The sequence below is a fragment of the Pteropus alecto genome, unplaced genomic scaffold (assembly GCF_000325575.1).
Source record: "Pteropus alecto unplaced genomic scaffold, ASM32557v1 scaffold155, whole genome shotgun sequence".
NCBI lineage: Eukaryota > Metazoa > Chordata > Mammalia > Chiroptera > Pteropodidae > Pteropus > Pteropus alecto.
Window position 1 is genome coordinate 5,715,723 of NW_006438113.1, and position 27,875 is coordinate 5,743,597.

The 27,875-nt window shown below is 47.8% G+C and overlaps 1 protein-coding gene across 16 annotated transcripts in view; it reads right to left on the reverse strand.

Moving 5' to 3' along the window:
- TSPAN14 (tetraspanin 14) overlaps nt 1–27,875 on the reverse strand; it is a 57,091-nt gene that overhangs the window by 24,642 nt on the left and 4,574 nt on the right. For 2 of the 16 annotated variants that reach the window (XM_015592208.2, XM_025049404.1), the window contains exons 1-2: nt 27,764–27,875; nt 449–546 (exon numbers count right to left, since the gene is read on the reverse strand). In XM_015592208.2, the coding sequence (XP_015447694.1) occupies nt 449–529 (81 nt within the window). In that variant the 5' untranslated portion in view covers nt 530–546; nt 27,764–27,875. Of the gene's footprint in view, nt 1–448; nt 547–5,422; nt 5,611–8,561; nt 8,661–14,895; nt 14,996–15,758; nt 15,846–27,192; nt 27,342–27,419; nt 27,644–27,763 lie in introns of those variants that run through there. The other 14 variants (XM_006915466.3, XM_025049403.1, XM_025049402.1 and 11 more) reach the window with 12 other exon arrangements.

Below are 27,875 nucleotides of genomic sequence, written 5' to 3' on the forward strand. Positions count from 1 at the left end.
CTCCCTGCTCCACTGCTCAGCAGGCTAATACCACTTTTAGTTAAACACAAGCACCACAGGGCAAGGCTTTATTGTCTTTATCCAGTTTACTTTCTAGAACTTAGAAAAGGGCCTGGTCTACAGGCAGAAGCACACAATGCCGATGTCTCATTAAGGCATTTCTCGGACAAGGACAGGGGTAAACAGACACACATCTGGGCCAGAGCCCGAAACCTTCCTGAACTCCCAAGGCTGGGATAGGAGCCCCTCAGTCTGGTTTTCAATCACTTTGGCCTTCCCCATCAAGGCACTTCAGGGTCCATTTTATAATTTTCTTGTTGCTAGGACAGGACTCATCAACCCTGCCCATCCAGAGGCCCGGGGGGGCCCGACAAGTCAAGTGTGAGAAGAATCCTGATTTATTAAATGAAGGACTAAGCAAGGGGTGCGGCCACTCTCATCCACTCACCCAGAAGACGATGTTGTAACTGAAGAGGAGGTACTTGTACCAGCAGCTGACCTCAGCATTAGAGTATCTATAATAGTGCATCTTCTGAAAAGCAGGATCTGTGGAGAGACATGGGAGCGATGAGGTGGCAGGTTCATTTTCAAAACATCTCCCCAAAATCTGCTCCCCAAGGAAAGGGCAAAGGTAAAGTTCATACACAGACTCCAGAAATCTCCAAATTGTTTCTCTGTGTTTTTACTCATCCAGACACAGTTTTACCATCAATGTTTACCATCAACTATAGCTTAGTCAAAAATCAGGTTAAGTCAACTTTCCAAAAGCATCCAAAAGAATAAAAAAATTTGCAAAAGAATGGAAAATGGTGATTTTTAAAGTGACTCCTAAATATCAGGACTTCTGCTTGGAGCCTTCTCAAACATTTATCTCATCACCTCTCCATTGAGTACTGATTTTTCCACTTCATGATGGAGGAAAGAGTTCAGAAAGGTCATGTGACTTTCCCAAAGACAAGACAAAAATGACAGGGCCCAGGATCTGAACCAAGGACGGGGATTCCATGGTCCACCTTCCTTCCACCTACCACTGCCTGGGTCAAAGCAGCCAGGAGTTGAGGGCCAAACCAAGAAATGGGGGCTTCCCACTGAGAGCCACGTTTGGAAGAAGACAGAAGTGCCAGGTTTGGACATAATTGACAGATAAAGAAAAGCTAGAATTAAGACTCCATATTCGTTCATCTAAGATTTTCTGAGACAATCTTCCAAGCTCACCCCTTACACAGGTGAGGAAGGCTGAGCACCGTGCCCTGGACAGAGATCCTGTGAACCCAGCATTCACTCCACTCCTCCCTCCTCTTCCCCTCCTGCTTAACCTCACCTACACCCCACCCCCACTCCACCTCTTAACATCCCACTCCACCCAAAGAGACCACTGTTTTGGCCTCCTGGGGCTGTAGTAAAGCTTCAGTTACAGAGCACTCTAAACCACATGGAGTGAAGGGTGGGGGTCACTCTTTTTTAACTGTGTCCATCTCCCAAAGTTTCTCACAGAATCCTACAAAAAGTTGGTGCTCTCGAAGGGGAATTTGAAGGTCTTGACCCACCTTTACTACTTTCCTTTTGGAAACCAGTGATAATCCAGGTGAGCCTCTAACCCCTCCACCATGTTCCCTGCAGCATGTCTCAAGCTGACCCACAGAGCAGGGTGGGATCTGTGGCTTACAAGGAATGTTTATCCCCAGCTCCATTTGCCTCCCACTTCCAAGGGTGAGAAGGACAAAACATAACAGGCCCCAAGGCGAAAACAAACAAGGCTACTCCAGCAGTGAGGAGACTACCCACAGCCACCGGTAAGAAACTAGCTTCTGCCCCCTCACCTCGCTGTGGAGTGGCTACTGCAAAATCCGTTCCTATGAGATGGCCTCAGTGGCCTAGCCTCTGGTGTGTAATGTTCTGAGAAGTGGTGCCAAGCAAGGACATGAAAATCATATTGCTCTGGAAATGGGTGCTACGACTGCTCAACCATCCTTCCCACCGAGCAGACTCACCAGGCACAGCTTGGATACCACCGTTCACTCGCCCCCTCCCTGCAAAAAAGATGGGAGAGTAGCCAACACCCTGCTGGGAAAGCCAGTCCTGTCTGCCTCAAACACCAGCGAGGGAGGGGACAGGAACACAGCATCCCACCCCCAACTCTCCATTCCGCTATCAGAAGAGCACTTTCACAAAAGTCCTCTCCAAGAATGAGTATGAACACAATGCTGAAGGACACTACTGGACACAAGGACACACAGGAGGCCTGAGCACAGCCTAGGCCACAAGGGGGATGCAAACTGGTGAGCAGGAGCTCCCAGGCAGAGCCCTCTTCCTCCAGCAACACGACCTGACCCCAGGCAAGTCCCTGTCCTCTGAGAGCCTCAGCATCCTCAACTAAAACAGAGCTGTTAGTGACCAATCCTTAATGTCATTGGTGTTGAGACCAGCTAGTAGCATCAGAATGACTGATTCTAAATACAGATTTCACGGCCCTATAACTCTAGAGGTTCTGATAAGTAGGTCTGGGTTGGGACCCAGAAACTACATTTTTAACAGATTCCCCAGGTAATTCTGATATGCCCAACAGACCAGGTATCAGCCTGGGCGCCAAGAGCTGCAGTCCCTGTGGGACTCTTTGCAAAGGTGGAAGGACCCTGTTAGCTGTCGTGGTGCGGTAGGGATGGCTCCTGGTAGGCAACTAACTAAAGGTAACCAATACTCATTCACCCATTGGTTTCGCAGATCACGAAGCCCGAAAGCACTGTTTTGTTTTCCTAGCTACAGATGACTAGATTCATGCATATGGGAGAAAAAAAAAATTTTTAACAAAAACTCAAGTAAGTTTATTGCAGAAAACAGCCAACTTGGCTAGAAATGCCCTATGAAGCAAGAAAATATTCTACATGGTAGAATATTTTGGCCTCCTGGTGCTGCTCCTTTTTATAGACAAGACAATCCTGTTCCTTGGAATGCCAAAGCACTCCCCACTGCTTCATGGTTCCTAGAGAAGCCTGGAAGGTGGGTGGCCATGCCCTCCCGGGAACTGGGCCCCAGGGACTGGGGAACTGGGCTGCTCAGGCATGGTACCCAAAATTCAGGAACCCTAGAGGCTACTCCTTGGACATCACTTAACCTAACCACAGTAGAGAGTTCTCCCAAATGCTTTGAAGTAGGAAACAAAGCCAGACTCCCTCCTTTCTCCAAAGAAGAAAACAAAGAAACCAACTAATTAGCATATGTCTGTAAGCTTCCCACAGTATTGGTGATCCCCGCCTACCCCCTGCCTGGACCTTTGGAAAATGATTACCCTGATGTGGCACAGGGACTAAAAGATCCGTGGTCTCCTTTAGCTCTTCAGTGAAGCATGGAGAACGTGGCAAGGCCACAGGGAGCTTCATGGGCACCCAGGTGGCAACGGGACCAGCCAGTACTCTGCAGTGCAGATTCCCCACAGGGCACTCACTTCCACACCATCCACTTCCCGCTCTTCTAGAGGCTCCCCCGACCTCGCCCCATAGACATACAACCAACCGGGAAACAACTCTGCTTTCACAGACAGCAGAGTCCAAATCACACCCAGAGAATCTCCACAACCATGACATAAACTCCAGGTAACTTAGACACTAAGAACTATACTAGCCAGGTGCACTCCAGTGAACTAGAAAGAAACACCCTAATTATCAATGACACAAGGTACCAAGCTCATACATGTCCTCTTACACCCTTGCCACACACGACTCAGAGCGCTGGCACAGGCAGTGTGTGTTTTTGTTGGACCAGGATAACCCTACGAGGTCTAGGGTCAGGGATGTCCCAGTTACACTTACTTATTTCCCCACTCCGACCCACAAAAGAAGAAACAGTTAAAGGGAAACGTCTTAGTCTTTCTTCACCTACTGTTGAGTCCTTCTCATGTGAAGAAAAGGCAATGAACTGACTAGTGACATCGGAGATCTACATCGCCCCACCCCACCCTGGCCCTGCCCCCCACTTAACCTAAGGAGCAGTGAAGAAAGACTGCCTGTTTTGCCGGCCTACGGGGAGAAAGAAGCAGGTCTTGAACCGCAGTGTCACCAGAAGATCCTGGTCTCCACATAGGCACAACCCAGAATTTAAACTGAAGGAGGTAATGGGGAGATTTTTTCTGGACCCCAAACTAAGCTGCATCTTCCAACACAGGGCTCAATGTTGAGCCCCCGAGATCTGGCTCAGTGGCCGGAGAATCTCAATGAAGGAAAAAAGGCTGATGATACTTCTGAGCCACCACCTTGAGGTGTTAGCTGCATTTACAAAGAACCCCAAGAAGGTGATAAAAGCAGTGGTGCTTTTATCTAGAATCCAGATCTAACCCAAAATTCAGCCAGAATGACTCCAAAGTGACAGTGGTCCCTGACATCCCACTTATTTGCTAAACCAAGTTACATCAGAAGAACTTAGCTCTCTACAAACTAATGTATTTAACACCTAGACCATTTACCTTAAAATATACACAGTCTTAGTTTCCTAAAAGAATATGGATAAATTTTGCCCAAATACTAATCACCACTGCCAACAGAAAAAGATCTCCAAAAGCTATTTTTGTGTTTTTTGCATAGGAAACAATTATCAGAAAAATGTATTTCCAAGTCTTCAAACTATTTCAACAGAATAAAGCATTTGCATGGCAAATAGGAGGCATGTGTTTGTCAAAAATCAACTTTTCAAAACAAAGAATTATTTAAATGTTGAGACAGCTGGTTAGCAACCTGAGAGGAACTAAATAAGCCAGAATCAATCTAAATATTAAAGGATGCATGCAGGCACGCACCCAAAAGAACAGGGTATTTCAGGACTATGTTAATCTCCTTTGCTTTCAAGCCAACAGGAAAAAAACAATCCACAGTACAAAAATATCAATATAAAACAGATAAAAAGTTTTAAAATTCCCATAAAATTAAGAGTAACATTAAAATAAAAAAGGAAACAAATGATGTTATCTACAGCAATTATGACAAAGGGTGAATATCTGCAACATACAAAAATTCTGGACATTATACTGAAATGGAAAGACAATATAATTAATGGAAAATATTCACCTTCGCTAGAAATGAAACTTAAAGACAATCCAGAGATATTATTTTACACTTTTAATTTAATAAAATAACCACCACTGGTATTGGGTAGCAATACGGTTACAGACATTCTAACATCTCTTCCCCCAAAAGAGTTGTCATACCCCTAATCCAATAAACTCATAACTAAGAATTTGTCTTAAGAAAATAAACCAAGAGAAGAAAAAGAACATGCATTAAGTATGAAATGTGAACACCATGGTTTGCCATTATGGAACAATTTATAAGCATGTGGTTAAAGGCCAAAATGGAACATGAAAGTATGAAAATAGTTGCATCGGGTAGAGGATTTACAAGTGATTTTCTAAAAAGGTTTCCATTGTCACACTTACCGTTACCACCTTTGTATTATCAATGCAAATTGAAGCCATTGCTGGAGTTGGGGTGGCATGCCTGCTTGGACACTAGGCCCCCAAGGTGATGGCCTCAGCAGTCTGTAAACGGGGCTTGTCTACTTTGGGATTATATTAACCTGTAAGATGCTTTCCTCCTCCTCTTCCCCTTTTTAATTACAAAAGGAACACAGGCTGAACTGTAAAATATTTAAACAATTCACAATTGTGAAAAGTGAACTGGCAATGAGAAAGCACTAAACAATGGCTTTCAAATTTTGACCACGGCTCACAGTAAGAAACACATTCGACAAAATCGATCCAGTGCATATACTTGCATGCACAACTAAAATAAGTTTTGTGAAACAATACTTCTCCTATCATGTGGCATGCATTCCAGACTTGCTATTTTTTCCTTTGCAAAATTATCCCCGCACATAATCCAAGAATCAACTATTACAAAAGCTGTGCTGAGAAAAACAGCAGCTCCTAGGCCAGACCTTCCCTTTCCCAGGGATACTTTCAACGTCTCACTGATCTTGACATTGTTAAAGAGAAAACCACAAACCCAATATGGCATCACTCATACTAGAAGCCCATGACGCCAAACTGAGACTTAACATCTGATCTAATTGCAGTTTTATCTCTCTCAGAAACATAATTTTAATCGACCAGTATGGAATTTTCTGGTCAAGCACCAGTAGATAATCTGTCACATGGGCCCTTCTCAATACCCACCTCCCACGGAAAGAAGAGGTCACCTGCTTGAAGAAAAACCTTCTCCTTTCATCCCCCAAAGAAAAGATATGTCCAAGCCCAAAAATACTCCTTTTTTACCTTTTCTTTTTGGTTGTCCATGGTTTATTGAAAATATAACAGTACAGTAGAAAGATTCAAACAGCTCAGTGTAGTGTTTTGAAATTCATCCTAACTGTAGGCCGGATACCTGCAGTTTGGACAGACTGCCAAAGTCCAAAAGCTTCGGCATTTCTTTAGTGTCGGGATCAACTTCAATGATCTAGGGCTCAGATCTCAGGAACATAATTATCTTCCTTTCTCTGTTCTTCCTGCAGCTTAATGGAGACACCTCTCATGAAGTCTTTCTGAATCCACTTCCTCTGAATCCGCTTCATCAGATGTGTGACATAGACCTCTACCTTGTTACGGAGCTCCTTGCTGGGAACGGTGGTTTCCTCCTGGCTCACCCGCTTGCTGCTGTGGAAGTCACTGCCCAGACCCGTGTGCTTCTCGATGAGGACCCAGGCCACCTTCTTCACAGTCTCCTTGCAAACTAGGTCCATTTTGGCAGGTCCTTGGTGAAAGAGGCTAATCCTTTCTTTTCTCAATAGCCCCTGCCCCACCCTTCTTTCTTTAAAAACCTTACATTTTGCACAACCCCTCAAAGTGCCCTTCTAGTTCCTAGACGGGATGCTGGCTGATTCATGATTTGTTTAATAAGGCCAATTAGATCTTCAAATTTATTCAGTTGAATTTTGTTTTCTAACATTGTTTACATCCCAAATATCTCTTAGAAATTTTTCAGTTTTAGTTATTACCTATCCGCTTCCCACCCTGGAAGACAAAGATATAATAACTCTCTTTATACACCTACAAACCACCTCTACCCCCAAACCACCACCTCACACTTCTTTCCCAAATCTCTACTCCAATTATAGTTAAACTATAGCACTGGCTGGAGTAATTTTCAGAGTTTACATTACTATAACCATGTGAGCTATCACAGTGAGCCATATAAACCATGATTACTTTTCTTTTCCTACACAACTTTTTGTTCTCTGGAGTTAATAATTCTCTTATTTTTCTGTTTGCTTAATTTTCTATGATTTTTATCAATATTTAACTCCAAATTCAATAAATCCATTCACATCTGATGTTGTATTTCTGCTTCTTCCAGAAGAAATCTCTCCTGAAGTCTTCAGTGCTGCTTCCATCTGAACTAGAGCACAGAATTCCCCTTACCTCATTTGGGATACAGCCTATGAGAGATCCAGTCTTTGCTCACCTGTGTGGAGAAATCCTTCAGTGCAAAAGGCAAGTTTTCCAGATCCTGTATGTCTGAAAATATCTTTATTCTACCTTATTCATACCTGAATAAAAGTCTGGCTGTACAGAGAATTCCAGGTTGGGAAACAATTACACTGAGAATGATGAAACTACTGCTCTGTTAACATTCTCTATATTCCAGTGTATTGAGAAGCCCCCAGACCACTCAGATTCCTGATCTTTGTATCTGACCTGTTATCTTTCTCTCTGTAAATTTGCAGGTTCATCCCTTTCTCCCCAGCATACTGAAATGTGAGAGTACCAGTCTAGGTCTATCTTCAACCACCTGGTCCAACAATTGATAAGCCTTTCTAATATGGAAACCAACATCCTTCTCTTCTGGGAAATTTTCTTGATGATTTTCCCACTTGTAATTTTTTCTCTGTTCTCTTTCTGCAACTCCTTCCTATTAATGGGTATGAGAATCCGGGCTGTTCCTTACATTTTCTTACCTCTTCTGCTCTATTATCCATGTCTTCATCTTCTTTATTTTCTGGAAGACTCTTTCACCTTTATCTTCTAATAATTCTATTGATAGCTGTGCTCTGACCTTATTTTTTTAACTTTTAGTACTTTTTTGTTTTCAAAATTGTTTTATAGTATCCTATTCTTACTTTCATAGATATGATATTTCTCTTATCTCTAGGAAAATGTCTATTTGTTTTCAAGATGTTCTTCTCTCTAAATAGAATGTTTAATGTTGCTTTTTTTCCCAATTTATTTTGCTTCCCTTCATGTTAGGCACTTTTTTCAGGTGTTAGGAATCCTCCATAATCCTCATGCTTAAGTAATCCTCATGACTAAGAGTAAACTGAATGCCTAAGAACTATCTGGAAGAGTTGAGTCCTTAGGCAGGTGAGTTTCTGTGTAGGGTGATCTTGCTGAGCCATCTGCTAGGAGATCCTCATTTTCAACATCTTTAGTTATTTCCTCTTAGGCCAGTCAGGTTCCCCAGTGAGATCTCTTTTAATCTCCTGCCTAGAAGGGGAGGGGCTGGCTGTTAGTGTTCTAGAAACCAAGTGGGGGTAGAAGGCTGGAGAGTGGAGATGATCTCCATATGAACCTCCAAGAGTACCTGAAGTCTCCGGGTCCTTGGTTTTTCCTTCTGCAGAATGAATCTCCAGCGTCCAGGTAGAGGGGAGAGGCAGTCACCACCCATCATGGAGGAAGGAAAGGGATCTAAGTATCTAACACATCAACTGCTTTCAAACAGTTCTTTATTTAGCTACCTCCAATGCTCCTTTGATCCTCGCCCCCCGCCCCCCACCCCAATTAATAAAATGGTGATACCAACACCTACATTTTAAACTGGGTCACTCATCCATCTATTCCTGGCTTGTAAATGTTTTCTTGCTGTTCTCTCCTCTCCCCTTCTCCCTGTTCTTGTACATTGATTCCTTTTTTTAAAATTCCCTTTGATTGATTTCTTTTTAAAAATTCCCTTTATCTTAACTTTTGTGGAGTTTTAGGATAAAGTAAAATTAGGTGCCTCCACTCAATCCACCATTTTTACCCAGACCTCTAAAAAGTCTTCAAAATATTTTAATTGCCATCTTTTTTATCGAGCAAAAAAAAAAAAAGAGAGGTATAATTTATAACCATATAAAAGAAAGGGAAAAAAGACTGCAGATATAATTAAGGTGATGAATCAACTGACCTTAAAATAGGAAAATTATCTAAACTGGTCCAATGTAATTATGTGAACCCTTAAAAGCAGAGCTTTCTCCCAGCTGAGAGCAGTAGTAAGAGAGATTCCAAGAATGAGAAGAATACAATGCATTGTTTCAGGATCTGAGATATAGGACTCATATGCAAGAACCAGAAAGAGGCTTCAGGAGTTAATGGTAGCCTGGCTGACAATAAGGAAACAGGACCTCAGCCCTACAACAGCAAGAAACTGGATTCTGCCAACAACCTGAGTAAACTCGGAAGTGGACTCTTCTTCCCTAGAGCCTCCAGAAAGAAATGCAGCCCTGCTGATCTCTTGTGAGACTCTAGCAGAGAATCCAGTTGAAATATGCTATACCTGGACAACATTATCACCCACGTTCCAAGCTAGAAACCAAGTTATCCTGCTGCCTCCTCTCTCCCTCGTACTCCAGTCAGCCATTCACCAAGATTCATCCTTCTCACTTGGCATTCGAGGCTCCAAAATTAACACCTGACCTGGTCACAGACCCATCCCAAGGAAGGGCAGCCATATTGCCAAGGAAGCTAGGGGTTCTGCTGCACCTCCATAGAGTACACCATAGGCCCTGAACATTCCTACCATCATAGAAAGGAGTCCTCAGAGCCCACTGGGTGCTGGGAACATTCAGACAGGGCAAAGGAAAAGGTGAGAAGGCCCAAAGGGAGAAGTCTAGGAGGCGACAGATGAATGCATGTGGGGGGAATAGGTTCCAGTAAGAAAGAGGATCACAAAGGCAGGCCAGAACAGGCTGCCTCCCTGTCCATAGGAATCCTACATGGAGGAAAGGTGTCTCTCAGCCCCAAAGCACTGGCACCCTCTGAGAGGGAAAGGAGGGGCTCAAATCCATGAGCTCCCCACTCAGTTCTGACTCATCACTCTGAGAGTAAGAAGTATCTATGTCCTACTCTAACCCATAGCCTTAGGGCCCAACTCCCTATACCCAAGCTTTGCCTGAAACAATGGAAATTGGAACAGGGGCAGTAATCACTCATAGGGATCCAGAAGTTTAACACTTACCACAGGAAGATACTACAAGGCCACTCAGGGGTTAGAGTGATGGGGCAAGGGAGGTTCCCAAAGTTCTAAGACCCTCAGTCCCTTGACTGCTAGCCCTGAGATGACCTTCATGTGGAGGTCTAAGAAAGCCTAGGCCATGAGTTATGAGCCCCACCAGGCTCTCCGACAGGCATGGGGTTCTAGGTGCTTGGCTTCCTGTATGATACTCTGAACTAGCAAACAGCTTTATGAGTTTCCACCAGCAAAAAAACCACAACCCCAAACCTGCTAAGTTTAAGGAGCACCAAGGGGCCTCTTTGTTAATATGGTGAGGAGACATTTGTCTATCTCAGTACTGCCATCGGGAAAGAAGGAGGAATGGATGTGGGTCAGAGGAGGAAAGCGAGGAGGCGATGTCTCAGTGAGAGAAATGCTGGGCCTGGAATGGAGGTCACCTAATCCAGTGATTTTCAAACTTACTATTTTTATTACTTTTTAAGCTATAGGAGTCTTTGTTAAAAAAAAAACTCTGACCCAAAAACCCAGCATGAAAGTGGCCAGGTCACTTGTCAGTTCAGGTGGCTGGGAGGAAAGGGGAGGTTCTGTGAGGTACACACTTGAAAAAGATAGTCCTGGTCGGGCTGATCCCGAATTCCACAGAACATCAGAATCACTCAAGAAGCTTTTTCCAAAATGCTCATGAGACTTCAATGGGACTGTGACAGACCTGGAAATTCACATTTTTAAGAGCTGTCCTTCAAAGCAGTCAGTCTAAAGAAACCCCCACTGGCCAAGTCTGGAACAATCGAGCATCAAAATAAACAATAATAGTAATGGATTTTAACTCTAAATAAGAATCCATGAGTCCATTCTAAGATATAAATAAATGGATAAACAAATGGGAGAGAAGGGAAACTTCTTTACAGCATTATACCAAATGATAAATGTAGAAGGAATTAATCGAATTAAATCATCACCATTCAGCAACCATAACAGAAATAAATGATTCCATTAAAAATAATCGATGGGTTCTGTCTTAGTCTGTTCTGGCTGCTGTAACAAAATACTACAGAATGGCTAGCTTATAAAGAACAGAAATTTATTTCTCACAGTTCTGGAGGCTGGGAAGTCCAAAATCAAGGCACCAACATGGTCAGGTGAGGGCCTTCTTCCTGGTTCAAAGCTTTTTACCATATCCTCACATCCTCACATGGTAGAAGGGGCAAGAGAGCTCTGTGGGGTCTCCTAAAAGGGCACTAATCCTAGTCATAATGGCTCCACTCCCATGACTTAAGTACCTCCTAAGGGCCCCACTTCCTAATACCATCAAATTGAGTATTAGGATTTCAAAACTAAATGAATGGGGGAGGGGGGTCACAAAACATTCACACCATAACAGGTTCTAAAGCTAGTTGATGAAAGCCTGATGAGAAATGACATAGTCACATGGTCTCAAAGTCTTTCCTTATAAGACACTTAGTAATTACAAAGAGTACAATAGCAACTCAGCAGGGGAGAAACAAGCAGATATCACCTTAACCAAGTGTGATCACTGTCATCATCAACCATTATGAATCAAGCCAACATCAGTCCCTCCCGAGGGGATGCATTGAGGACACCTCGCTTCTGTGGTATTCCTGATGAAAATGTATAACCTGAATCTAATCATAAGGAAAGATCCAAGAAACCCAAATTAAGGGAGATTCTACGAAATGACTGAACTCAAGTCAAAATGTAGTTTGCGGTCATTTTTCTTTAAAAAAAAAAAAAAATGGAGGGAGTGGTCAGATAAAACATTTAAACAATGAACAAGCCTAGGGCTCAAACACAGATCTTGAGAATGATTCATCAAGCAGCTCATTCAACTGCATTGGCAGCATCAGGATGGTACTGGCTCACCCAGGTGAGGCAGGGCTAGGTCACCCACAGCTGCTGGCCCCAACTTCTCAAAAGCTAAGCAAAAGGAGGCCCAGCATTCCTGGCTTCATAGCTGCTTTCCCTCTGCTGTTGAAGGGGAAGCTGCCAGTTCATGGAAGGATGGAAAGCTCAGCCTGCCACAGTGCACAGTGCCCTGTGCCCTTATTATCATGGCAGGCCTGTTTCTGAAAACCTAAGTCCACGAGAAATGTCTACACCCAAAAGCCAGCTGCACACAAAATGTGGAGAATCTGGACCCAGTTTACAGTGACATCTCCAACGTGGACAAGAACCCTGGAGGCCAACGTGCCCTAAACTCCAAACCTCAGGAGGATTGGACTGGGTCCTCCTCTATCCACTCTGGAATTATCAACTAAAGACCTGAGGGCTAAGGGCTCCCTAGACTGGCAGGACTGAAGACAATCTGCACAGCAATCCATCAGGACACAAACTTTCTCTGCTAGTCCCTCAGGGTGAAAAAGCTTTTGTTGTGAGAGACAAACACCTCAGGACTTGTTTCTGCATGTTCAGGCACCCACTGAGTGTGAGGCACCAAGCATAAGGCTGTAGAGACCAAGAAGTCAGAGTAAGACCCATGTGTGACTCAGGGCACACTTCCCTCTACTAACTGGGGAGTCAGGAAGGTGCTAGAGGGCAGGACCGGGCACCAGAAGGAAGGAGGAGGTGGGAAACTGGTCAGGAAAATGCTGCACAGAGCAGATGGTTTAAAAGTGAACTAGATGAGTATTCCAGATGTAGACACTCACCAGTTTGGGAGGAACGGCTGTGCTCTGAGATACGGAAACCACACTGCAAACTGGTATGGCCACAGCCAACAAGACTCTCCATTGCGGACTATCAACAGAGCCCTAGTATGTCCCCATTTCTGTAGGTGGTACCAAGACACAACTAAAATGGCTGCCATTGCAGGGTTGAAATGGTTGAGGTGGGAGTGGCTCCTGAACACCACAGATGTTCCGAGTGATGAGTAGGGCTGCTCCTGGGGAGAAATAAATTCTGCTCCAATAACTAGGTCTTCAGCAGCCGTTAAGGGAGTTACTCCAGTCTAGTGCAAGGATTTGACCTGCATGTCTAATGAAGATCTAAAATGTGCTCTCTGTAGGAGTTGCCCTACCCCTGCCCTCCTCTCCCCCTACACAAAGAAACTACAAGAAAATTTAGAATTATACACATTTACTCCTTTTCTTCGATTTTTTTCCATGCCTGAAAGGTATAAAGATTGTGGTTGTAGGATGTTAAAAACTTTTGTATCCAAAATTGCAATCTGCTACAATATACTGTTTGAAGACAAACAACCCACTCATTTCACTCCAAGGATAGCATTGGGAGCACCCTCTAACCCAGCTGGGGCACAGCCTGCCTCCTGGCCTCCACTGAGCAATGCAAACAGCCTAGGGAAAAGGATTCACAGAGCTAATAAAACTTCCCAAACAAGCTATGAAAAGGGAAGCTTGCTGGAGGGGAAAAAAAAAAAATGCACTGAAAACATCAAAAGAAAAGAAATGAGGGGTTGAGGAAGGAACAGATTTTTTAAAAATGCAAATCAGTGGCGGGAAACTTAAAAAATCAATGGCTGAGCAGAATCCGGCATCAGCTGAAGATCCGTATAGTTCAATCCCAGAAAAGGGGGCAGGAAGGGGTAAGGTGGCCAGCAGCTGAGCAGGGGAACCCAGGGTTCTCTAGCCCACCAGCACTGTCTCCCCCAGGCCTAGAGGTGCAGGTTCTTCCCCACCAGCCCCCACCTACTTCCATCAGAATACAGGGTGTGGGCAAGTGATCCTAGCAAAATCAAGAGAGGCATCTCAAACTTTTCTCCACTACAAAAGTACTACAAAAAAATAAACTTACAGTCCCCCTTCTGGACTCTTTCTTTGAACTTCAGTATATACCAAAACATCTTTATGTAGAATGCTTTTTTCCTACAAAAAGCAAGCAATTGTGAATCTGTCATCCAGCTGGAAAGGACTGGGCGGGGCAAGTGGCAGCAGATGGCCAGGAGAGGCTCTGCAAGCCCTTTCACAAAGGAGGGCTCCAATTACCCCTCTGCTCTGTGCCCCAAAGATGACCTCGCCAGCAGGCTCGGAGGAGGTGCCTGCGGCTGCCAGCAAAGACAGCTTTCCCAGTCCCCAGACCCACCCGAAACACCCGAGACACCCCCAGTGCCCAAGGACACCTGCATCCCAGAGGGCCCCGGGGCCAGGCCTGCCAGACCTGGTTAAGGTTGAGGAAACTCAGGAAGAGAAGAGGGTGAAGGCTGCAAAACCACAACACACAAGAACGTGTGAGAGGGAGTTGCAGGGTGGGTGGAGTGGGGGAGGTGTCTGAGCCAGGGCTTCTAAAACTTGAAAGTGCATGCAAATCATCTGGGAATCTTGTTAAAATGTAGATTCTGATTCAGCAGGTGTGGGGTGAGACACCCTCCCCACCCCAGATTCTGCACCTCAACGAGCTCCTAGGTGATGCAGTGCGGCCCGTGCCAGGCCTGTGGGCGTGCTTTGAACTGTGAGAATATAAGATGCCTGGCAGAAAAGCAACAACACTGAGGAAGGAAAACAACCATTAAGGCGAGTCAGACGAGGCAAGCCCACCCATCTCCATCATGGGAAGGGATACAGGGATGTACTCAGCTTTCCTGGAGGAATGCTTTAATTCTGGACTTTTTTCATTATTTTAGTGCATCCCACTGCATTCTCACAGGTTATTTTTATTCCTATTTCACAGCTGTGGAAGCCACAATAACCAAATTATTAGTGAAGCTGGACTCCCCGCCCTTTGGGTGTCTTACCAGACCACAGGCCTCCTGTGACATATGGCAGCAACACAGACCACAGCAGTGACACAGAGGCTGATCCTGGCCCAGCAGACAATGGGAGGAAAGCCACAGGCATGGGAGGCCCAGGGGATGGCCGCTGGGTGGAAAGACAGATAAAGGACTAGACACCCACCTTGAAGAGGCACAAGTGAAAAGATGGTTTTGTCTCCTGGTATTTATAACAAAATAGAGACAAAATTTAAACTGACGCCCCTCCCCACCCCAGGAGAAAAAGGAACATTTAAATACAAAGGGTTATCTCTTATTGTTTTGGGTGGTTTTTTTTTTTTTTTTCAACTTTTAACAGCCTGATCTCACTTTCCAGGGAGATAAAATAAAGAGCTTTACTTCCTTCCCCCAGGTTCAATTTTACCAGAAAGGGAATGTGGCGTTTCCAAGGAAAAAGTGATTCCAAGGTTTGAGACAAAAAGATTTATCAGCGGGCTCCTGATGCCACAGCCAGACCCTGAGAACTGACAGTGTGGGTTAGAGTCAGGGTGAGCGGGGCTCCATGTGAAAACCACAGACATCTGTGAACCGTGGAGGTGATCACTGCCACCTCCAATCCCTCAAGAACCCATGGAAGAAATTCCCCCGAGGAGGGATGCCCTCAGTTAATCACACCTGATGGCATTTCTTCCAAAGAATATCCTGAGTTGGCAAGAGGGGTTCAGGCTAGTGACCAACCGTTTTGGAGTTAGATTCATAGAACTGAAAGTCACAGCTAAAAAGTTTCCAAAGTTCATCTAAGCAACTCTTCCATTTTCCAGAGACCGATGCCCACGGAAATGAACAGCCAAGGTCACCCAGAGATCAGCGGCAGAGTGGCGACTCACCCCCAGCCTTCTACTTCCGTGTGCTTTTCCGGAACAACGTGTTGCCTCAATCATGACCTTTCCCAACCTCGTTGGGGGCCAACTACCCTGAAAGCAGAATCGTATTTCAATGTATTTGACAATGCATTTTGCTGAGTCTCACACTTTTTTGTACAACTTTTGATGAAATGAGGACACTCAACGGGGCCACCCTGTCCAGGGCTGGGACTTGCTTCCTAATTTGTGAGACTCGGCTAATGAGAGTCTGATAAGACAGCCAGGCTGATCTCACGATGCATGGGTTTTGAAAGGGCAGAATAAAACGCTAAACACAACAAAGCTGGGAGAGCTTCGAGTTCTCATACAAAACAATTCTCTGTTAAAGGCAAGTGACTATTACAGACTCTGGCTGCGGTGCAGAAAGCAAGAGATGGACCTATGGGTCGGGGCGGGCACACCTCCAGAAATGGATGCCAGAGAATGGTGCTCAGCTCCACCTGAAACCTTACACTTGAGCAAAATTAGCCGCCAGAGGGAAGCTCATTTTGCCCATCAAAAACTGGGAGAAAAGACATTCAGACGTGAAAGCGGAGGGGATAGTTCCTCCAAGTTGGAGAAAAATTCCCACAACCATACAGAGACCAAAATAAAAAGAAACTTTTCTCAACCACCCCTACCACTAAATGCTGACAACTCTTCCTATAGAGACTTCATGGAGAAGAACCAGGAAGTAAAGGAAAAGCATACTTTGTGCCTGGGAGTGACTTTTTCTGTCAAAGACCCAAGAGGCAAGTGCTCCCAAAAGTGCTTGTGCAGCTCACCCTCTCCCCATCTCTCTCCCTCTCCCCTCCCTTCTTTCTCCCCTCCCCCCACCCACTTCCACCTCTCTCTCACACACCCTCAGTGGTCATAAACAAGTGAGACCTCTCTCTCTGTCCCACAGTACATGTCACCGTCATTCTGATCCAATAAGAGGGCTAGACCCTCTCTAAACAAAGAGAAATCTCGACACCACTGGGAAGATGGGGTTACAGATGGGGGAACTGAGGGTGCGGTCAGGGGACTGCATGCCTTTGGCTCAGTGGAAAGATTCATGTCTCAAGGGCTTCCACTGGCGCTGTGAGACCGCTGCTTGCTGCCTGCTGCCTGCTGCCTGAAATTCAAGAGCCTGGAGATGGCAGAACAAAGGGATATGGCTGTGGCTCAGGCGGCGGGGGAGGCGACAGGCCAGCCTGCCAGCAAGCAGGCTTTTCTGCAGCTGAGTGCTCGAGTGAGGAACAGGGAACACTGGGCTGAGCACTGAGGTACAAAGGAAAGTGGGGGCCTGCAAGGCTGACAACAACCCAGGCACACGCCTGGCCCCCACCCAAGGGCGCAGCTGGGCCGGAATTGCTCAGGCAGAACCCACTCCCAGAGGCAGTGGGCAGGTGGCTCACAAGAAAGGCACAGGGCACTCCCGCTCCTTGTCCAGCTGCTCAGAACTCTTACCCAGGGGGTTCCAGACACAGCTTGGGGACTTGAGCGGGGGAGATCTTGACAGAGGTACTCGCAAAGGGCAGGGCCCCTCCTGACCTGGCAAGCGGGCGATGGGGGGAGGCATTGAGAGAGGTCAAGGCCCAGGCTAGATAGCTCACCCAGCCTCAGAAAACACATGAGGGACCTGGGAGTGGCTAAGACCTGTCCACCAAATGACTCTGATTAAGCATAATGGGTTCCTGCTGCCAGCAACAATAGCAACACTGGCCACCCGCTCTCCACCTCCCCTCCCCCCAAAAAGATCCACAATGGGAGGCAGCAGGAAACCAGGGCAGAGCCCATGAATAGCTCCACTGTCAGTCCTCAGGCCCCACCTCCTCAGCCCCACAGGTCAGTCCTTGCTGCCACCCAGCCACAATAGAAACCTCTGTGCTGCGAAGGCCCCAAGCCCCACACAACAGAGCTGTGAGCATGGGAAGCTCTGGACTTCTCACAGGGCACCATGTAACAGCAGCAATGGTGGGAGAGACAAGGCAGCGACACAGGCCTCGAACCCAGCAGGTCAGGGTCATGTTGACCACCTTTCCATTTAGAGTGGCTCTCTGCCCATCACCCCTGAAATCTCCCTGCTTCTTGCCCTGCTCTGCCCAGATGTGGGGCAGCCACAGCCACACAGGGAAAGATTATGGTTATCCCAGAGGCACACAGTGGCCACAAGGATGGGAAAACAGCCAGAGAGCCCCTAGGACTCCCCAGAGAATGCCAGCAGAGGGCTCCAACATTACGCCTTCTCTTACACACGGGCCTCCCTCGCCCAACCCATCTACCTATCTCAGGAAGAAAAACTCATCTGCCCTCACCCGCTGCTTCTGCTCTGAAAGGAAGCTGCCTGCTCAAAACAAAAAACCCATCCATTTATTTACACCAGGTGCCTTCTACACAGGCTTTTAAAATCACAAGGTGGCTGTCAGGCCCAAAGCAGCCTGAAGCAGCATGAAGTTGGGGCTGCAGAGAAGGCAGGAGATGGGGGAATCCCAGGGCGGACAGGAGACCTGACCGTCACATCAAGCCCTGAAACTGAGGGAGAATCTGCTCTACTAAAATCTGATTCCCAACTCTACCTTGTTTCTCGGCCATGACTCCCCTCATACCCTGCTCAAGTCCTGCAAACTCCCGCAGCCGCTCAAACTTGTGTAATGAGAAGCTTCCCCTCATCTCATACCGTATCACACTCTGGCTGCCTCTTCACTCTCTTATATGACACTTTTGGGTAGAAAGGTTTCATGGCCCACAGGGCACAGTCAAGGGCTGCAAACAACAGGTGCCACGGAGACTGGCTGACCTGAGTTGAAACAAAGACAGACTACAGTGGGAACCAGCACACCAGCACCCTACTGTAGTCCCCCCAGCTCTAGGCTCCAACTGCAGAAATACAAGATCGCACCAAAAGAAAACTCAAAAAACTTTCATTCTCCTTCTTGTAATCAAAACTGTGTACTTCTTTTCCTGTTAGCACCTAATGCCTGGACTCCTGGTCTAGCCATTTCTATGGAGATATGAGCATATACAAAGCATTCCCAGAGCCTGGCCTGCACAAACAAAATACTGGAAGCAACCTCGATGTCCATCAGTGGGGGCTGATAAAGTGAATCATGCTTTACCATTCAGAGGACTAACATGCCGCTGTTCAAAAGAATGGCCTAAAATGTATGTGCTGAAATGGAGCAAACCCAAGATAAACTTTAGAGTAAAAATCAGAAGGGAAGAGCAGCGTAATTAGCATACCAGCACAGGAATAAACAAGTGTGGAGTATAGAGATGCTTGACTAGGCTCCCAGCATGGGGTAATGGAGGCCCCAGGCGAGCAGAACTGAAGAGATTGGGGATGGAAATGTCAATTTTCACTGTATACTTTTATGTGTTTTGCATCATATATACATTTTGTTAAATAAAAAAGGTAAATTGACATTTAAAACCCCTAAAGTTTCTGGCTGGAGGCACCAAAACGTTTACATGTAGCTCTCTGCAGGCGGTTTCTGGTACCTCTCTAGAATGAGGAGCGGTTGTGGGAGGAGGGGAAAGGAGCGCCGGCCTCCAGAATAAAGACTTAGCTAGCTCCCCGCTCACCACTCCGCCCCAAGTCCCAAAATAGAAAGTTTTCCTACAAAGACCAAGAGCAGGTCCTGACAAAGGCAGAAAGGAAACCTGAAGTTATTCCACATAGAGGACCATCTGACCTTGGGGGTATTACAGCCTCACCATGTAGCCTGGTCGACTCCATGGTGAGGCTGTAATACTCCCAAGTTCAGGCAGAGGAGGGAGGGTTCTGAACCACAGGCACCCCAGGCCTCAGCAGGGACCCTCCTCAGGACCCTCCCTAGTCATGAGAGGCTCAAGGTCCTAGTGTTATAAACCCATCCCAATTTTAGCAGCTAAAGAAATCTATTTCAACAGATTTCTAGGCCTGGCCCAATTCCAAGGACAGGCTAAAAACAGTTTCTCAAAAATTCCAGCTCAAAACCCCAATCCCTTAACCACTAAACTCCATGTACCTTTCAGGAAATGGAAACTGCAATATACAGTTGTGAGATGGATTTGTATATTTATTCCTTACTAAAAGGATACATGTACGTTTTTGAAAAGCTTCCTTTAATTGACACATCAATAAATACTCTGCACTAGAAAAGCACTGATGTATTTCCTCCAAGTGATTTTCCCTCTAAGGAACAATAAAATAACCATCCCCAATCACTCCTGCTTCTCAGGGGCATGACACATGTCTATGAGAACCAGGACTGGTCAGACCTCTTGGGCTAGACCATTTGGGGAAAAAGGAGTGGTTCATGAATGGAGCTCTTTCTACCTAGTGGAACTTCCCTGCCTCACCTCCAGGTCACCACAGCAGGCACTAAGAACTCCTAATGACCTCAAGCTCACAGATGGCCAAGGCCACAAAGAAAGAAGACTCCAAAGAAGGAAGGTGTATGTTTGGCTCTCTTATCTCATAAGATGCTTTCTTAAGAAGCTGCAAAATTAAGAAGCACAAATGAGATTTCGCAACAAGTAGAATTTTTTCACGCTGGCACCTGGAGCCCTCATACCTCAGCTGCTGGGAACAAGTTCCTGTGTCCTCATAAGCCAGGTCCACTCCAGCACAAAGCCCTCAGCAGCTGTTGCCTAGAATTCTACAACCCTCATCAGACCAAGACCAGTCCTTTTCTGACTGTCTTCCTGCAAGAGTGGGCAGGAAGGCACTGATCCTCGACACACCAAATCCTGTGATACCTCAGGTGGCGCCTGCCCCACAAGCTCATCTATCTGTCTTCCCACAGAGAGAACTTCAGGACTGGCCCAACCCACCCCTATATCTGGGTACGTACCACTCCCTCCTCCTTGCTCTCTCGGGAATGTATACCCCACCACTACCACCAACTTATTTGTTGACATGTCCCCGCAAAACTTATCCGTGTTTATACCATTACTGTATTTCACAGGAAGCAGCTAGGACAACAGCAGACAATGACTGTGATGGGCAGGACGGCCACCCAGAGCTGGCTTCTGTCACTTCTGTCACCCTTGCAGAAGTGGAAGCCAGTGAAATCTTCAGGAAAGGGGGAAGGCTCCCACCCACAGCCAAGAGGCTTTCTTCACATGCCCTTCTTTCTCACGACGGCAGGTAACCTGGTTCCTAAAAAGCTGGCTGTTGAGACAGGAGCAGGAGACACACCACACAGGGCCACCTGTGCAAGTCTGGCCAAGGAGAAAGCAGGGGCAGAGAGGGAACCAGGAGGAGCCTCAGGCATGCAGGCAGAGGAAATCGGTTGGCTGGTGCACGGACTGGAAGTCCTCAGACAAGGGAAGGAAGGGGAGGGGGGACCCGGGCAGAAGGCTCCTATAGTGCACAGTCTAGGCAGGGGAAGGAGATCCCCCACAGCACCTCCCTGGGCCCAGCTCAAATAAGACAATGAGTTCCCAGGTGTGGGAGAGGGAGAGATCCATAAAGTTGTCAGACTGGTTCACCCAGAATAGGGAAAGCAGGAAATACGAGGTACAGAGACCAAGGAAAGAGGATCAAGCAAGGAGGGTTTTCCAGAGTCAAGTGGCTATGCTCTGGCACCCAACAGATCTGGCAAAGGGAGCCAGCACTGGTGGGCCACAGGGAACCAAGACTCCAGGTCCACACTAATTCCTGGGTGCAGAGGGGCAGTCCAACCAGCAAAGTGAGGGAGCCAAGGAACAAAGAGCCAGAAAATGCTGAAAAGAAAAGGATTAAAATTTCCAGAAACAAGGGAGTGATGCCCACAAGGAGGGACACCACTCAAGTGTGAGTAGTGATGAGCTCGGGCCAGTGCAAGCATCATGGGCAAGACTGAGACAAGCTGAAGCTAGCCTCCAAATACTGACAGTCTCTCCTTGACCAAACTTTAGTCGGGCTCCCCTGAGCCCTCTGCTCTGCTAGGCCTGACCTTGGGCCTCCATCTGTCCTTGTGGAGTCCAGTTCTTAGCGAGAATCCTGCTAAGTCTGTTTAGCCAGGATCCCCCACCCTCCATTTCGTTCACCCTCCTTATCTGACCAAATTCCTCATCCTCCTAAAGCAATATCCCCTAGGTAATATCTGGTCACCCTAGCCTGCCTATTAGGTTAAATAGGCAAGAATCCTGTTGGGTCAGTTAGCAAAGAATTATACTCTCTGAAATTTCAATCCAACAAGCCACCCCGCCATGCTCCTTAGCCATAAATTTCCACTTTTCCATGTTGTATTTGGGATTGAGCACCATCTCTCTCCTCGACTGCAGAACCCCACTGTAGTAGTCCTTATTAACTACCACAAAAGTCCTGAATAAAGTCTGCCTTGCCATTTTAACAAGTATCAGAATAACTATTTTTCTTTAATAATACAGAGCTCCAAGTCTTCCTGGACCCCTCACCCAGGGTGTGAGAACTACTTGGTCTGGGGCAGGGCCGGGCTGGGGCTGGGCTGGGGCTGGGCTGGGGCTGGCCTCCCCTACCACGTCCCAGGAACAGACCCTGTCTGCCTGGCTAAGGGGTGAAGGGCTGAAACCAGACAACCAGTCCACAGGCTAGCCAGACATTAGGGAGGTGACCTGGTGAGGAAACAGTCTCTTCACAGCAATGTTCATTCATTTAGTGGGCAACCAGAGAGCCTCTCCTTGGAGTAGCTGGGAGACAGAAGGAGGAGGGTCCTGCGCACAGCTCAGTGGGTGCTCCAGGTTGGGGATCAAAATACTTCTGCTAATTAAACTCATACCATGGCCTAAACTGCAGCAGTGGGTGTGTGGGGCCCAGGTGTCCCTCCCTTAAAGGCCTAAATCTAAAGCTAAGTGGCCTCATTCCTTATTTCCACCTGCTACTTTCCAATTAAGCCCAGATTTCCTGAAGTACCATGTCTCCTGGGATATGCTGCTGCCCTCAGCTCTCCTAGGCTTACCACTCAGACCCCAGGCAGTAGATAAAAAAGATTCAGGGCACAGTCTTTAATTCCAGTTGAGGAATTCTGTGAGGACCCCTTTCTTGAGTGGTAGGACTAGGAATTCCTAAAATCCCTTTTTTTTTTTTCCAGATGTTCTCTGGGCCCTGCAGAGTAGGTTAGCACAGGCCCAGAAGCTGGTACACATGGTCAGGGCTTACCCAGAAATGAGGTTCACCAAACCTTTCCTCAAGCCCACCCCTGCCTCACTCTTTGTCCTGGCCCACCCCTCTCCAAACCTCATCCAAGCAAGAAAGGCCAACCTCAACTCCCCCAAATTCCAGGGACACACAGAGTCTGAGGCAGCAGCACCAGGAGCTCACCTCTTATCCAGCATCCCTGAGGCCACTTTAGAGCCAGTTGTCATGGCTCTCAGCCACACAGCACAGGCTGAGAGAGCCTGAGAAGGGAGGAGCAGGTCCCTCCACCTATCTAGCTTATGGACACCAAAGCTCTTCCTTGGCTGCTCAGAGAGGGAGGCAGAAAACTGAAGAGTTTTAACCCCAGCCCACCCAGGCCCACTTAAGTTCAGATTACCAGGCCTACTGCCTCTAAGAGAAAAATCATAGCACCACCCAACCTTGCCCAGCCCCAACCCCACCAAGCCCAAGAGTAAAGGAAGTGAGGTTCCCAGAATCAGCTGCTAGTGAGCACTTTTCTGAGAGCTGTCAGCCTGACAGCAGCTGTCACTATGACAGCAGCAGTCACTAACCAGAGTGTCAGGTCTAACTCAGGGGCCTCTGATTCTGCTTCTCAAACCTGAAGTGTGTACTTCTGCTTCACAGTAACCCCAATGAGAGGCAGGAAAGGCAGAGTCTTCTCACTGAGAAAACTAAGTCCAGCAGGAAAAATAAAAATCAAAGACTTGTCTAGGTCACTCAGCTAGAAAGCAGACACAATTCGAAAGCTGGCTTCATCGCTGACTCCTCTATGAGCTGGACGGTGTTAATCTTCACATGTAATTGGCCAAGGCACTGAACACTTCTCACCAGCCAGGCCCTGTTCTGTTCCAATACAGCAACCTGCCCTATCTGAACCAAAAAAAAAAAAATCCTGTAAAAGGAGAAAATGGGTGTGGAGACATTATGAATACCCAACACGGATTCATCGGAGAAGATACTGGTATAATAGAAGCCAAGACAAATCGGCAATGCTGGTATTAACCTAGACCAAAGATACTCAAAGCACTGGCTACACAGTCCCCTGGGGACCCTGATGACCAGCCGAGAGTGGAACCACTACTGTAGACCACCATCGCCTCTCCCTCTATTCTAGATGGCAAAACAGAAGAGGGAGCGAACTATGACTAAGGATAGTGAGTTGACCACAATGCAGAAGAACCTGAGGTCTCACCACCTCCACCAGTGTTTCCTGGCCCTGCTGGATATCCCCAGAAACCAAGCAGGTGACAAAGCACAAAAGCAAGGTCCATAGTGTGGCCAGTTCTTTAACATCCTGCAAGGGTGGTAAAAGTAGAAAATGCAATTAACAAAGGGGTTCCACCCCCTTCTACAGGCCCAGCCCCATGCTCAAGCCTGTTCTCCATGTGATTCCATCCTTTAGGAACCTCACCACCTCTCCTTCCCACAACCCTATGCCCAGAGTCCCAGAAGTGGAAGGGGAAGGGCAAGGCCTATAGGGGTGCCTCTACCTGATCCTGCTCCTAGGAAAAGTGGCTGTCCCAACTGGCCACATACAGATAGCCCATGGGGAAGTCCAAGGGCTAATGTGCCAAGGCAGTGAGGAGAGGCGGAGCCTGCTTCCCTTCCCATGGGTATTAATATTCCTCTTTAAAGCCACCAGGAAACAGGGATTATCATCCCAGTTCACAGCCACAAGCACCAGGCTAGGAGCTGAACATGAGTCCCTAGCCTGGGACTCACCATTAGTCCTTGGGCCCACGAATGAATGAATGAATAAATGAATGAGTAAAAGAAGGCCCAAGGAACTCAAATAAATTGCCCAGGGTCACAGAGGTAAACTGCCTCTGCACGCCACCTCTTATTACCCTAACATGCATTCTTGTTCACCATACCTCTGCCTTTCAAATGTGGCACTTCAATGTATCTTTAACCTAAATAACATTTCTTTGGTTAATTTGTGACCAATGTTCGTGGTGACATAGAAACACATAACACCTGAAACCTTGGGAAGAAGTCACAGAAGAAGGCAGGGTAGCAGGCAGGTGGCAGGCACTCATGCTGTTCTGATATTTGGGGATTGCAGGGCTGGATCACTGCAGTTCAGGGCTCTGCCCCCTGTCCCCAGCTGCAGGCAATGACTCACTCCCCAATCTTCTGTACACGGCAATACAGGTCTACCCCTTCCCTGGCCTTAGGGAGACAAAAGCTCCATCACCAATCGGGAGGGGTTCAGGGGCACCTGCTATGTGCCCAGACAGATGAGATCCTTTCAGAAGCAGGGGATATAAGGGCACCTGTACTGAAGGACTTACTAGTTCCACTGTGGGCCAGGCTTATTCAGTACATTGATCAACTTTAATCACTTCTGAGAAAAAGGCATTATCTAGATTAGAAATGAGGAAACCCGGCTCACATTGAGATTTGCTTTAGGCAAGTTAATGTGACCTCTCTAGGCTACAGTTGCCTCATCTGTAAAATGGGATGTTCACATTATTTACCATACTCTATCGTTTCAAGGATTAAATGAGCAAATACAAGTAAAGTTTCTGGGATAGTGCTTGGTGTAAGTCTCAACAAATAGTAAGTCTCTACAAACTATCATTATATGCGAAACCTTCCCCAAATTGCTGTAAGCTTATCCATAACCTCCAGGAGATTTTAAATTTAGCAAAGTTTTCCCAAGAATGACACAAAGGTACTTTGTAGGCACTGCCAAACTGAATTCTTTCTTTTCTAGTTGAAGTTAAACAAGTAAAAAGTCAAATCTCTGAGCACCCAGTGGCCTAGAGGCCTCAAGAAATGTTTCCAGAACCTAGAGCTTCCAGAACTCCCTGCTCCCCAGCCTCCATGGGAACTTCTTTACTACCATGACCTGCAGGGCAGCCCCCGCCCCATACACACACACTGAGCATGAGCTTTGTCCTCCCACTCCCAACCACAGGAAGTGAGGCACCCTCACCTGTTCTGAGATTAACACTTGCCCAGCTGGTAAAGGAGGAACTTCCCTGGGCAGCCAACCCTTCTGTGGCCCCCTATTCTTCATGCCCTTTCTTCCAAGAGGCTGCCACAAACCTTCGGAAGCGCCAGTGGGCTTGAACTCCTATTTACCGGAATGCTGCTGTGAAGCTGAGCTCAAGCTCAGATCAATAAACACTATGAGCATCTACTACATATCCAGCCTGGGCTCTAAAACCACAGAGCTTACAGACAGCTAAGGAGTTGTGAGCCTGGACTAGTGCATGCTGTTGCACCTGACACCCTGGCACCCCAGACTCTCAACCATGCTTTGTTAAATGAATTGAAGATCACATTTGGTGGCCAAGCAGTGGAATTCAAAGATGCAGGGATGGAGAAATTAATTTCTCCAACTGAAGGTGGGGTGCAACAAAGGATGAGGCAATGAGAGGGAAAACCCCTCTGGTAGCCTGGGCTTCCAAGGCCTATCTCCCAGACATTATGGATCCTACGGATTGGAGAAAGCTTGGAGACAGCTGAGAGAGGAGCCAGAAGGGGATATCAGGCCATGATATAAGGAGTATGGGCTTCATTCTGGGGGTCCAGAGCCCAGGAGGATCCCAGAAGAAAGGATCTCTTACCCGGTCCTTCCAAGGGGCTGGATGACTACAGAGGGGATGTAGGGGTGCTGGGGCTGCTCTGATGGCCTAGGCCCCAGGTTTTCCTTCACAAATAGGAAAGGGTGGCCCAAGCCAAACACTGGTAAGGCATTAAGTTCCCCTACTTTGAGGTCATGGGATAGGGGGAAGACTACTATTAAGGATTTGGCAGGCAGCGCCACCCACTCCTATCAGCCCAAGGGTGACCCCCATCTCAGAAGGAAGGAAGACCCTAGAGAACTGAGCGCAGGAGAGAGCGCGCACCTGTAGAGGCTCTGATGCAATGCCCTGCATTCACGGCCCCGGATGACTTGATGCCAGCAGACCCCAGCGCCCAGGGACAGGCGACAGCCAACAGCCAGACCAGTACCAGGGCCCACAACTCTCCCCAAACTCGCCCTCGCCCCCAGCACGGACCGCTTCTACATAGAGATCAACTTCACTTCCCCAGATACGTGTCCCAAAGGCCCCACAGCCGAAGTCCCTACACACACACACGCACACACACACACACACTCCTACCCACCAGCACCACCACCTCTCCCCAGCAGGAGCAGCAGCCCGGGAGAAGTCAACTCCGTAGCCACAGACCCAACTCGACCGAAGCTCCAGTTAGGTCAGGAGTCGGACTATGCTCCCAAGCACAATCCCCAACAATCAACGCAGGGAAGCTAGGTCACTGTCTACTCAAACTCGGGCTGCCCAAACCCTTGCAAGGCAAAGTGGGACTCACGGCAGGGGTGGGGGCCTTGGAGCACATCCACGACGGAGCGGGTGAGGGGAGGGGAGGGGACTGCCCTCCCAGGTCTGCGCCACCCTCCACCTCTGGCCGGAGCTTAGTGCGGCCAAGGGTCCATGACGGAGCCAAAAGGAGTACCCATCCCAGGGCTCGCCGCTGGGGACACGCGGCAGAGCCCCGCACCGCGGCGGTCCAGCCCCGCCCTCCGCTAGAACTCTCACCCCTGCCGGGCTCCGGCGCGCACCCGTCTGGGGACGCGGAACAGGCGAGGGCTACAGAGTCCCAAGTGCCAGCCGGGTGGTCTGCTGCGGCTCTCGCTCCGAGTTACGCTCAGCCGGGTCCCGGCCGAGGCCTCCAGTCCCTCGCGGGTGATCTGGGCGAACAAAGCCAACGCCGCCCGCAGGGTCGCCCAGGGGCAGGGACGAGGGAGCCTGAGGGGACGAGCACCGACCTGGGGAGCAGTCCTCGTCCCCAGAGGGCGCTCTGGGGGGAGGGGGGGTGGCGGCCTCAGACAATGAGAGGGGCAGGGCCCAACGCTCCAGTAGGGGCTGGGCGCGCTACTCACCAGGGCGCGGCGGCGAAGGCGGCGGCGGCGGCGGCGGCAGAGGCGCGGCCCTGCTCAGCCGAGGAAGTTAGAGCAAGTTCGGCAACGCTGGGCAGGAGGGGGCGGCTCCGGC